Source organism: Balaenoptera acutorostrata, chromosome 4 (assembly GCF_949987535.1).
Source record: "Balaenoptera acutorostrata chromosome 4, mBalAcu1.1, whole genome shotgun sequence".
In the NCBI taxonomy this organism is placed as follows: Eukaryota; Metazoa; Chordata; class Mammalia; order Artiodactyla; family Balaenopteridae; genus Balaenoptera; species Balaenoptera acutorostrata.
In genome coordinates this window covers 75,976,575-75,990,452 of record NC_080067.1, presented here as the reverse complement: position 1 = coordinate 75,990,452, position 13,878 = coordinate 75,976,575, and the positions used below count along the sequence as shown (strand labels likewise).

The window sequence follows — 13,878 nt, the reverse complement described above, 5'->3', positions numbered from 1 at the left end:
GACTTTGCTATTCAAGTTTGGCTTAAATATTGTTACGGCGTAACCAGATCTGTTTAATGAGGTAAGTTCGTGTGCAGTTTTCCCTGAGATTCTTAATAAATTACACAGTCATCTTAACGCCACAGTGGTGCAGGAATTGCCAAGTTTATTCAGGAACCCAGCCAGAAGGAAACAGTGCAGGAATTACCAGTTAGAGGCAATAGAATGAGGCACTTCTTTCTCACTTGCCGACTAGCACTGGTATAGTTTTACCACTTCACATACAAACATTCCTCAATCCCCATAAGTTGAGATAAAGTTTAAAATCTTCTTATTTTACTATTTTCTCTGCTAAATATTTAAATGACTCCTGTTAGAGCTCTAAAATGTTACTTTTTTTGAGACATAATTTTTTATTGAGATATAATTCACATTCATAAAATCTACCCTTTTAAAAAGTATACAATTCAGTGAGTTTTGGTATATTCACAAAGTTTTGCTGCCATAACCACTATCTAATTCCAGAACATTTTCATTCCCCTAAAAAGAAACCTCATACTCCTCATATTTTGATCTTGTGATAAAATGGTTATTGACGTGGTTAGGTGTGCTGATAATTTTTAGAAATTCAGAGAACTGCATGTATGTATAATATAGTAATTAATATTACAATAGGTTACTTTTTAATGTTTATCTTAGTTATACTTTACCATTTGCTCAATGTTTTACACACACACCCACACACACTTTAGTCTTGGTCTTGTTAGGGTTTTTCATATCAGGTTGGGAATATCAGTGCCAACATTTGTGCATAGCTTGAAGGAGAGGGAGTGGACACAGTGAAGGTAAAAATAACTCTCCTTTATTGAACAGATACTGTTTCCTGGGCACTGTCCCTCATATAACAGTTTTAGGAGGTAAGTTCTATTATCATCTTTATTTTACATGTGAGCAAATGGAGGCTTCTAGAGCTTATGAAACTTGTTATCCGCAGGTGGCATAACTAGGAAAGTTCAAATCTGAACCCAGGCCCTCCAAATTCTGAGCACATGCCCTTAAACACTGTGCTCTACTGACTGCTGTTAAACTGGACGTTTGGTTTAATTATAACAACATCCCTTGATCAGTGCTGTACGATACATTTCCCCAAGCCCTCATTCAATTCCTCCAATTACTGGATGAGAAGACCAGTTCTTGTAGGTTAAATGATCACATGGCGAGGCCAGCGCAGATGAGCAGCTAGATTTTTTTTTTTTCCAGAGCGGACATGGATGTGTGTTCCCCTCCACAGTTCTGGGACTTCTGACAGTTATCTTAGACTTCTGTTCCAGCTCCCACGATAACTAACCACATTTCATCACATTTGTTTGCATATTTGAAGCTCTACATCCGTCTGAGGGTGGCAAATGTGACTTGATTTATGTATGTAGTCCCTACGCTCAAATAATGTGTCTTGAATGAATGTGTGACAAAATCAAAAAAATGAGTCTAGACTCCTTAAGAGTTTAACCACCAGTATTTAGTGAGAGGAGACTACACAGAACAGCTTGGTTATACCTTTGGTTTTTTTTCTGCAAGTCTCTCAAAAAAGTAAACAATTCCACGTACACATTAAGTGCGATGTGTTTTGCACACAGAGGAATGCGATTTCAAATACCTTTTGAAGAGGATTAGTCACAATTTGTACCTTTGGTAAGCAAAATGAATGAGGATCCTATTAAAAGCCGATGGATTAGGGCTTTCATTAATCAAATAAATTCTGCAGCTCTGTTAGCCTCCTTCCCACCCCCGTTCCTCGTGAATAAATCTGGGAGTCCTTGTGCCCGCTCCCCTCTCCTCGGAGAGGTCCTGCCAACTCCGCATTGTCCCGCTGGATTTGCAGTCAGATGTCTTCTGCTGGCAGGCACTGTGCAGGCAATGAGTTCTTTCCCTGTATGTTGGGCACAAAAAGATCAGCATGGGAGCAGCCTCCTTTGGGACAGCTGCTCAGAGAGAATGCAGTTAGCCCGGAGCCTGCAGAAATTCCTCCACGCAGAGGGTGGCTCGTAGGAGGAGTTCAGTTTGCTAAGTACTGTCATTTGCTCAAAGAAGGTGTGTGCTCCAGAAGGAGTTTTAACCTGGAGGATCATTAAGTCTTTCAGTCAGCTGGTGAGCGGCGGTGGCTGGGCAAGTTCAATTCGTCCTGGACGCAGCTGCTCCAGAAGGTCAGGGAGGAGTGGAATCACTTTTCCATGGGGGACCACTTTGAGAAGGGCCAGCAAGCTTTGCTCAATGAAGGAGAAGAGAATGAGATGGTAAGATTCTAGCCACTTTCCCCCCTCTTTCCATTCCCATTCCCCAGCCTCCAATACTCACACGCACACACACACACTCATACACACACTCTTCTCTGCGATTTGATTCTGGCATTATGTGAGAAAAGGTAATGTTCAAGAAATCTTTCTTTCTCATAAATGTAACCTCTGACAGCAGAAATTTGCTAGGATGGAAAATATTGTATTCATTTTACCAAGAATGTTTTGAAGTAAAATTGAAAGGGAGAGAAGTACCATGCCCTTTCATGATATGTTTTTGAGACTTATCAGTATAGCAAGTTCTGTTCAAAACGTCTAATAATTTCAGCAAATCCCTAATGTTTAGAGCAGTTTATTCCCTGATAGGAAGAAGTAGCACATCTACAGCGAAATAGGAGGGGAGCCGGGGTTCTGACCTTCTTCTCTGCTCACATATCTGTGTTCACAAAGACTGTTGGACAGGGAAAACATATAAAATATTAACAATTATCAGCCTACATGCATTTCTCTTTACTTCTAGAATTTTACTTGTAGCTCCCTACATAAAGATTGGTCTCAGAAAAATTTCTGGAGTTCACTGTCTCTTTTAATTTAGATGTGTTCCCATCTGAGAAACTGTAGGAAAAATCAAAGATGATTCTTATGCTCTTGCTGAAATTAAAGCTGTATTTCTCAATTACAATATAATCAAGAGAGAGTTAGGAATGTGTACTTCTGTTAATAAGGCTGTTCTGCTAATTGTGTAAGCATAGACTTTTATGCCAGTAATGGTGTAATTAAAACGTTAAAATGTGAAGCTCTCATTCTACAGTAACATTTTTATCTTCCTGGAATTAATATATAAATAACAAACCCAAAAGATACTTACTTAAAATGTTTTCTTGGTTAATTGCTTTAGCCCTGGCTGTTAAATTCTTTGCTCCTGAACTGGTCTTTCAAGTCTAATCTGCTTACCTGTTCCTATAGCAACAACATTTTTTTGGACCTTCAAGAGTAGATGCCTTCTGCTATCAAAGCTGAAAAAATTATAAGGGACTCAAAGTCACCCAAGTTTACGTGACTTTCTTAACCATCTCCTTACTTCTTTTGGGTTTGACCACCAAATGACAGTTGCCTTTAGGCCCTACACAAATGTCGCCAGAAATGACCTTCTGACCCACGTTGGATATCATCCTTATTTCTCCAGAGTGTTTTCTCTCTATTAAGAGAATGAAGAGAATTCTCTATATTAAGTTGAAAATTTGATCCTCATCTTGAATATTCTTCACCAGAAGGCAGAGTCTCCTTCCCTCTACTGATTTTTTAAATTCTCCCTCAAATCCTCAGATGGAAACACACCTACTCTTTTCCTGCACACTCATTTCTTCTCTTCCACAATTTGTCATTCAGGAGTCATGAAGAATCATCTACTTTCTGTCAAGGCTTTCCTAGTTCGAGGGAAACTACTACCCCTTCTTTAGCCTACGTATCCTAGTGAAGCAGTGTGGTTAATAGGTCATCTTCGTAACAGCATCACCCAGTCAATGCATCACAGTGTCCACTTAGTATTGCATGCAGCTGAAAGCCCAGTTAGGAGAGGGCCTTTGACAAGGAAAGGACACTGTGTTTTCTGGAGAGGAGTCATCTGGCCGGTAGTCTTAGTGGAGGTACAGCAATTAGTATGCTCTCTTGAGCTCTCCATCCTGCTCGGCCTGGAGAAACCTGGCCACCTGCCTGTTGCTATGTCTGACACTCTGTCCCTTTTAAACTCATTACTCCATTCCCTTCTCCCAGAGCAGTAAGCTTCAAAAACGAGCAGGATATCTTAAATGTATGCCACATATATTTAGAAATTTTTAGTTTACCAATAGTTTCTTGCCTACTAGCTAACTTGGTTTTCACTACACCCTGTGAGGTAGGTGCTATGCTTCCCACCTGAAAGAGGAGAAAACTGATACACTGAGAATTTGCTCATCTAAGGTTACATCAACCATGAAGACCAGGAGCCGAGACCCCACGTAGGTTAAGTTGGTAGACCTGAACATAGCCTCCTGATGCCTTCTTCAGCTTTTGCAGAGGATATAGCACTCTTAATAGGAGAACACACTTCCTCCCTGATAAAACAAAGCTTAGATGCATCTCATCTGCTTAGATTTCCCAGGATCTCTTGTGGTACATGATTTGTATTTCCTGAGTCAGTCTGTCTTGTTTGGCCTCAACATTAATCCCTTTTAGCAAATCAAGATTGTCTAGAAATGTGTCACACCAAAGTGTTTACAGTTTCTTGCTTTCTAATATACACTCTTTGGACCTTTGCAGAAGTCATTCCTCCGATGATAGAAATGACTGCAAATTTCAAGAGAAAACAGCGTTCTAGGGTTTAGCCCTCATGTCAAATAAAGAAGAACAGAATATTTCCATGCCTAATGATGCCTGGGACTATCTTCCACTCTAGAACTAATAAAACAGGAATGAAAGAGACATTCTAGGTGACCTGAAAGTAAAATCCTTAAGTGCAAAATGAGATAGGAACCAATGGAAGAAAGAACTTGTTAGGAGGACAAGGTAGGAAAGAGGAGAAAGTGACCTTCTGAGAAGGTTCACCCAGATGACTGCCTCTGAAAGACCTCAAAGAGGAGATCATCTCCCAGACAGCACCATAATGGAACCAGAGACCAGGCTCTCACTAGCTTTGGGCTAGCCACTTGCCTGCTCTAGCCTCAGTTTTTGTACCTGTAAAATGGGAGTTGTCCTTCTTATTTTAACTGTCTCACAGGGCTCTTATGAGGATCAACTAAGACAGTCTATGTGGAATTGTCTGAAGAAGTATAAAATTCTGGAGAAGCATAAGCTGATGTCTATGCAAAGATAGGAGGAGTGAGGGCTTCAGCAATTAACCAAATGAATGAATACTACCCTGTCCACCCACCCCCCATGAGGTCATCTCTTCTCATTAAATAATGAGAAGTGAGGAATATATACTTTTATTTACAAGCTGTAGAGACCATTTATAAATGGAGAGGAGCTGAGTTGCTTTATAACCTGCTTTGTAGTGCTTACTTTGGAAAACACCTACCAGTCTTAGGACCCAGTGTCCTTATTTGTAGAGGGAGAGTGTAAGATGGGCTGGGAGCTCAAATTCCTTTGTATTCAGATGTTGCATATTTATATTTTGAAAGGCCTTAGAAACACTGAGTGCTCATTTCCTTATACCATGACTGAATAAAAGTATGATTTAATTGATTCAAATTTTACTCACCATTATCTTTAGTAATACTCTAATGAAATCAGACTCCTTTTTGGGGAAGTGTTTTGTTACAGCTAGACTTGTTTTAAAAGTTGTGTTCTCTGATTTCTTTCTTTCCTAGATTTTAGCAAATAAGAAAGAAAAAAAAAACCTTGAAAATTTTTTCTGATTATAAAGGTAACATATGTTTACTATAAAAATATTGAAATGACATATAAAGGTCTAAAGAATGAAGTAAATATGATTCATGAACTTTCCACCCAGACATGATCAATATTATTATATTGGTGACTCTCCTTCCAGACTTATAAAAAATGCATATACAATCACTTTCTAATATTTTACTACATTTTAGTATTATCTATACTCTTATGATTATTTTTATCTGTTGTATCCATATCATGGAAATACTACATAATGGTATGTTACTGTACATCTCTTCCCAACTCTGCATTCAGTGATGTCACATTAGTAGCTTGAAATGAATAATGTTGGGAGTATTTATGCCACAGAAATCGGTAAGTGCTACAGAGAACTTCTACCTGCCCCACCTGAAGGCTTGCTGTTAAATACATACCAGCACACCACAGCACATATTATTTCTTCAAGACTTCCCTTTTTACCCCCATACATGTCTGAATAGAATAAGAATATTGTGTTTGGGTATTATCCATTTATTTGCACTATGCACCATGCCAAAACAAAAGACAATCACAATCTATTCTTAAAAGAATGTACACCACCTATTTACAAATACGTATTTTTTTTTTTAAACAAAAAATGGAGTCATTCCATTTATACTCTTTTTTAAAGCTGGCTTTTCATTACACTTAAAATATATTAGGGACATATTTTCCTTTTGATATTTACAGCTCCACATAACCATTTTAATGTTTAAATTGTGTTTGGATGGACTATGCTATACTAAGTAAATCTCTCGTGTTACTCACTTATGTCATTTCTAAATTTTTTTGGCTGTGATGGACAACTTTGTGCGTGTGTTTTAAAATATTTATCAGATCATTTCCTTAGGATAAAGTCCTAGAAAAAGCACTGCTGCATTAAAGGGGATGTGTGTTTTAAATTTTGATTGATACATTGCCCTACATTGCCCAAATTGCCCTCCCTAAGATTGCGGTTGTACAAAAATACACTCTGACTAGCAGTCTGTTTTTTTTTTTTTTTTTTAATTTATTTATTATTTATTTATTATTTATTTTTGGCTGTGTTGGGTCTTTGTTTCTGTGTGAGGGCTTTCTCTAGTTGCGGCAAGCAGGGGCCACTCTTCATCGCGGTGCGCGGGCCTCTCACTATCGCGGCCTCTCTTGTTGCGGAGCACAGGCTCCAGACGCGCAAGCTCAGTAATTGTGGCTCACGGGCCCAGTTGCTCCGCGGCATGTGGGATCTTCCCAGACCAGGGCTCGAACCCGTGTCCCCTGCATTGGCAGGCAGATTCTCAACCACTGCGCCACCAGGGAAGCCCCCTAACAGTCTGTTTTTGAGAATACTTGATTTCTCTACCATACTTGCCAATGTTGAGCATTATCAGTATTTTTGACTTTGGCTCATCTGGAATGTGAAAATGATACTTTATGGCAGAATTATTTTTCATTTCCTTAATTTGAAATTGATCACATCGCTATACGTTTCTTAGCATTTTTTCTTTACTAGAATATATTAATGCTATCACTGATGTTATATCAACCAGTAGACTGGGTAACTAAAAACTAGTGAATGTGGAAAAGCAAGAGAAACTCTTTTTGAACTTCCAAGTCATTTGTGGGAACAGCAAGAAGTTAGTGCCACGGGCACACAATATAGCAGCAGGGTGGTGTGTGGCCTTTGCCACATTGGAAGTCCTGTTGTGCCTTCGGCGTGAGCTAGGGGCATCTGTCCTCTGCAATTATTTGGCTCACTTTGATAGCTGATGTTGGCCTTTTCTTCCTTAACACCAGGGAGCAAAAGCACCTCCCCCCACCTCAATAGCCACTTATTTATTATGCTGCATGAGCACCTCCGAGTTGGTTGCCAATGTTAACTAGTGAACCCACAGATCTCATAGTGGAGGAATTGTGTTCGGACTGAGACATTTTGTCAGTTGAAATGTTCAGGAAGCTGGGCCACTGGCCAAGTCTAGGGTCTTTATTCTTGATTCATTGCTGCAGAACTCCCATGAAGTCAACTCATCTTTGATTGAAACTCTTGAAAAGTACGATTTAATGGCTTCTTGAGAAGAGGGGCCCTGCTTGGTTCACCTTTCTATGGCCTCCTTCTCCCCTTTCCCACTCCCCCCCAGAATTTAGCACAGTTCTTGGCACAAACACTCAGGGCATATCCGATGGCACAATTGCAAGCCCCATTAACCTGCAATTTTGCATTCTGAGAAGAACAGGGAGGTACCAAGGCTCAAAGGCTGCAACAGTTTGAGAAATTTAAAGAGAAATTTAGGAAATTTTATGTTATTTATTGGGGATTGTCAATCATTTTGTGAATTTATCAATTGACTGCTCTCTCCCTCAGGCATAAACAAAGCTTATTCTTCAGAGTTAATTAGCCATGCTACACTATTTTTCTGTGAGATACCTTATTCTACCCTTTCATCCGTTCACGTATAAACTCAACAAATATTTACCAAACCCTTACTCTGTACCAGGAGTCCTCTGTGCTAACCGAAGAGGATTTCGAGTGAATAGCAAACAGTTTCTATTTTCAAGGATTTCACAGTAGAGTCGGCAGGACCGAGTATGTAATTTGTGGGGTCCAGTGCAAAATGAAAATGAGGTATCCCTGGTTCAAGAATTATTAAGAACTTCAAGATCACTGTAGCAGAGCATCCTTCCAAAAGCAGGGCCTTGTGTGACTGCACAAGACACACACTCATGAAGCTGTCCTACAGTTGGGGGAACCAGGGATGCAAATGTAATGAAAGTGTGCTGAAATAGGTATCATTGTGGGACTTATGCATACAGAGCTGTGGGAGCACAGAAGAAGTAGCAACTCTGTCAAAGAACACTCCAAGGGGAAAGATGGCATTTAATTTCCCTGGAGGGGCCAGCCTTTGAAGGACTGTATAAGACATCCTAATGAGTACACATTTTATCTTTTCCAATGATTCCCAAACGTTGGTCCATGAAAAAACCATACCAGAATCAAGTTGGGGAGTACAAAAAAATAGATTCCTGGGTCCCCATTCCAGGCCTACTAAATTAGAATCTTTGACGGTTGAGTTGGACTTGGTCAGAAAGATGTGATGCCAACCTGATGTAAGCAATGGGGAAGCTACTGAAAAATTTGAAACAGGGAATGATACGGTAGGATTTGCCTTTCCAAAGGATGTTACGTCAGGGGATGAGGAAGTTTGGTTGGAGGAGGCAAGACAAGGAAGGAGTGTTTGAAATAGTCCAGGTGAGAGATTCAGGATGCTGAGTGAAGAATGGATTTAAGAGATATTTAAAAATTAGAATTAAAAAGACTTCATGATCCATAGACTGTGGTATAAGAGAGAAGGGGTGAACAGGATGAGTAATTATTAAGGAAGGCTTTAAGGTTCCTACTTTGTCCAATGGGAGAACATGATGCTACCACTTAATCCCATAGGGAAAAGTAGGAACAGGTTGGGAGCGGGGATGGCAATAGTCACAGCAAATACTTATATGGCGGTTGATCTGGACTAAGAACTTTACATATAGTAACTTATTTAACCCTCTCAGCAACCCTAGGAGGGATGAGCATCTCTCTTCTACCAATGAGGAAACTGAGGCACAGAGAGATTAAATGACATGCACAGGTTCATCTGGCTAAGTAAATGGAAGACTATAGCCTAAGTTTGTGCTTTAAACATGATAATTTACTGCCTCTTGGTTTTGCTTAATTTTGGATGCACTACTTCAGTTGTTAATGGTTGCAAAGCAGCAGGGCATAATTGAAAGAAACACAACATTAAGAGTCTGGAGACCAGCACTGTGGTGTTGGCTCTGCCATTATTAAAGTAGATCATGGTCATCTCTCTTTGATTTCACCTCATTTACAAGATGGAGATAATAATACCTTACCAGTTTGAACCAGAGACCAATGCAGATGGTTTCTTGGTGTACTCTCCAGCACACATACAAAATATGGTTTAAAAAGTTTTAAAACACATGGATAAAAACTCTGTGAAACATCTTAAGAAATTTAAGTGATACTCCTGATTTTTTCAAAGTGCTGTGAGATTTTTTTAGTCATGGAAAGGAGAACATATCTGGAGACATTACATTAAGTGGGAGATGGAAATTTATGGCAGTTGCTGTATTAATTACTCAATGAATAAAGGAATAAGGAGTAAATCTATTCATAAATAATTAACCAGTGCTAAACCCTACAGCTCCCTCAGGCCCACAGAAGACACAGAGCACAGGCACTTAGCCTTCAAAAGAATTGGTGATTTGGTGATATGTCCAGAGGAAATTCATTCCTGGGCACCAGTTTCAAGACTCTGTGACTATTTCAAAGCCTCTTGAAGACTAGCCAGAGTGAGACCATGTATCTAAATGGGCTACAGCTATTTCTAGATGCCCATCATGTAAACCTTGGTGAGTTGCCTGAAACCACAGCTGGGTAGAGTTGGAAGGCAGCTCAGAACATCGCCTCCTCAAATCCATCCTCACCCTGAGGCTACTTTTATGTACAATGAGCACAGTTATGCCCTAGATGCCCCCTCAGAAAAAGAACAGAAAGAGGCCCAAATGGACTGGGTGATTTCCAGAGAAATATTATGTCCCTCAGGCCAGAACACTTTCTGATTTTAGTGGTTGCACACACAGGGCTCTGGCTGAGACTATAATCACCTTAGCATTTCCAGAATCTTCTTGGGGGAACCATGGCTGCAGGATTTTGAATCTCTGGTACTCCAGTCTCAGGATCAGTACAAAGAAAATGATATTGTGAGGAAAGGTCAATTTTTGAGGCCAGGTCAAAAACAAAAGCATCCAAGAATGCAGTTTGGGTAGATAAGTGGTTCCTTCTACTTGCTTTTAATGGAAGAATAAGGTTGAATTTTATGGCATACATTTACCTTCAAGTTTTCTCTCCTTCAGCTTGGAATCACCAAGCATGATAAGGATCTTTCAGCTTGGAGGCCACGTCACACTGTGCAGGTCTTTCCTTTAGTCAATTCCAAGAGACAATTTTTTACTTTCCATTTTCTTTCATCACCAAAATGTGGTCTTCTTGCTCTTCCCAGAATATATTATATACTTTCTCTGCCAGGGTGGTATCTTCACCCTAATATCTGGCCATCAGAGTCCTGCCCCTCCATCAGAACTCATCTCAAATCTGACTTCCTTCTTTAAGCCATCTGGGAGCCCCTGGGTCACACTTGGTCCCTTCCTTGTCTGGAGTGGATTTGAATGCCTACTATAGCAGTTTTCACTGGGTTCTGTAGTAGAGTCATGTGTTTATCTTTCTCCCCCAACAGATTGCGAGTTAGTAGGCGCAGGTACTGCATCTTATTTCATGTCTATATCTCACACATAACATTGAAGTTATTTAATATATTTCTGATAAGATAGATTCAAGATTTTATGCAAATATTAGAAGAGTTTTTCTCTTCTTTCCTGACTCAATTGAGTTGTTAATCTGAATTTTACAAAAACAAGTACTGAGAAATTATGTAATCTGTCCAAATCTGAAAGTTAAGAAGCAGCAAAAACAGATCTTGAACCTTGGCAGGTTGATTCCAAATCTCCTGCTCTAACTCCAATAGCTTCCTGGCTACTATTACTGCTACCACTCCTACTAATACCACTATCTCTACTACTACTATCACTACCCACGACTATCACTACTACCACTACTACCACCACCACTACTACAGCTACAAAATAAGCCCAACACAGTGTGTATTAGTTTAGCAGCTATGTTATATTCAGGGCTCATTTTGAGTTTGTGAGAAACAAAACCTCCGGGTCTCTATTATAAAAGTCATAGCTTTCTGATCTTTTGGGCATAAAAGTGAACAAGGGCACAGGTACTGGAATCAGGTCACCTGGATTCCCCTTCAGTTTTCAGCCATCCGTGCCTGCCTGCATCAGAGAAGTGGTCTCTCTCTTTTTTTTTTTTTTTTGATTGATTGATTGATTGATTGCTATGTTGGGTCTTCATTTCTGTGCTAGGGCTTCCTCTAGTTGCGGCAAGCGGGGGCCACTCTTCATCGCGGTGCGCGGGCCTCTCACTATCGCAGCCTCTCGTTGCGGAGCACGGGTCCCAGACGCGCAGGCTCAGTAGTTGTGGCTCACGGGCCCAGTCGCTTCCGCGGCATGTGGGATCTTCCCAGACCAGGGCTCGAACCCGTGTCCCCCGCATTAGCAGGCAGGCCCTCAACCACTGTGCCACCAGGGAAGCCCGAGAAGTGGTCTCTCTTCATGCTCTTGTCCCTCCACCAGTGTGTCCTCCTTGGCTTGTTACTCAGTGCTAGCCTTTTAGTAGGGGCAGAGAAGGTAGTCCTAGCCAGTCCTTTTGTGTTTGGGCTTCAGGGAGTGGTGCTTTGTCAATACTCCTGTTCATCCTCTCCATGGTAGCCACCTCTGTCTTCTATCTGTCAGTGGTCTGAGATGGGAGTTTCCTGCCCCTCCGATCACAGTTTCTTGAGCATGATTTTGTAGAATCCTGGTTTCAGGATGGTAAGTGGTAGAGGATTTTTGCTTCCATTCTTCATCCAGCACCAATGGATTTTTGCTTATGTCAGAGAGGATTTCCTACTTAGAAGTAACTGACCTTTGTCAAATTGGTCATACAGTACTGGTTTTAGCCCCAAACTTCACATGCGGCCTTCTGGTAACTCCAGGATTACATATCCCCAGATACTAAGCCAGTGGAAAAAACAATTTGCCTTTCTTTCAATAGTCTCAGTAAAATAGATGAGCAAAAAAGACTCATCTTTTCTCACTGGCTCTGATTGGATCATCTCCCCTTTTCAAATTTATTAGTGTGGACAGGAGAATACCATGGTCTTAGTCACATGCCCGGTCCGAGAGTTGGGGTCAGAATCAACTCTGCATAAAGCACATCAGCAGAGGGTGGTGAAGGGAGTGGTTTGACAGAAGAAAATTGGGGTATTGGATGCTATTACCTGGACTGAAATAAATGGGGATTGGGTGGTCTAGACAAGAAAATACAAATGGACGAACAGAATTTCCAATCTGATAGTCAATAAATCATAGGTTAGCTGAACTGAACAAATAATGTTTAAAGTGGTTGGGTCCCCCTGTGATATTTTTTGCCTCAGAGAATATAAAATATAGAGCTTTGCTGAAGGTATTTTAGATATCTGTGAGGAGGTAGAAAAGAGCTTTTAAAAATATATGTTCATTTTTATTTTAAAAAATTATTTAAATTGAAGTATAGTTGATTTACAGTACTGTATTAGTGTCAGGTGTACAGCAAAGTAATTCGGTTCTCTCTCTCTGTATATATATCTTTTTTTTCCAATTCTTTCCTTTATAGGTTGTTACAATATTTTGAATACAGTTCCCTGTACTATACAGTAAATCCTTGCTGTTTATTTTATATATGGTAGTGTGTATCTGTTAATCCCATACTCCTAATTTATCTCCCTTTCCCCTTTGGTAATTATATTTGTTTTCTATGTCTGTGATTCTGTTTCTGTTTTGTAAATAAGTTCATTTTTATTATTTTTTAGATTCCACGTACGAGTGATATCATATAATATTTGTCTTTGTTTGACTTACTTCAATTAGTATGATAATCTCTAGGTCCATCCATGTTGCTATTTTTCTGATTTTAAAAGTTCATTGAATCATATTTACTTATTACAAAACAGAAACAGACTCACAGACGTAGAGAACGAACTTATGGTTACCAGGGGGAAGGGTGAGGGGAAGAGAGAGATTGGGAGTTTGGGATTGACATGTACACACTGCTATATTTAAAATAGATAACTAACATGGACCTACTGTATAGCGCAGGGAACTCTGCTCAATATTTTGTAATAACTTAAATGGGAAAAGAATTTGAAAAAGAATAGGTACATGTATATGTATAACTGAATCACTTTGCTGTACACCTGAAACTAACAACAATGTTAATCAACTATGCCCCAGTATAAAATAAAAAATAAAAAATGAAATAAAATAAAATAATTTTGGTTATTAAAAAGGTTCATTTAATCATATTCAATGATTAAAATATGCCCAATATAGAAGTAAAAGAAGAATCACAATGATGCCATCACCCAAGGCAAATACCACGAGTATTTTATTTTATACATTTATATTTCAGTCTTTTTTTGTTTGTGCTTCACCTGTTTTTCAATTAAATTTGAAATCATACTGCATAATTTTATGTTGTTTCCCTTCACTTAATATTAGTACATGTACATTT

General features: G+C 39.6%; 1 protein-coding gene across 6 annotated transcripts in view; it reads left to right on the top strand.

The window, feature by feature from the left end:
- Positions 1–2,018: 2,018 nt before the first annotated feature.
- The window catches only part of ATP13A4 (ATPase 13A4), a 141,941-nt gene continuing 130,081 nt past the window's right edge, over positions 2,019–13,878 (top strand). For all 6 annotated transcript variants that reach the window (XM_007195178.2, XM_007195179.2, XM_057546048.1 and 3 more), the window contains exon 1: positions 2,019–2,273. In XM_007195178.2, the coding sequence (XP_007195240.2) occupies positions 2,211–2,273 (63 nt within the window). In that variant the 5' untranslated portion in view covers positions 2,019–2,210. The remainder of the gene's footprint in view (positions 2,274–13,878) is intronic.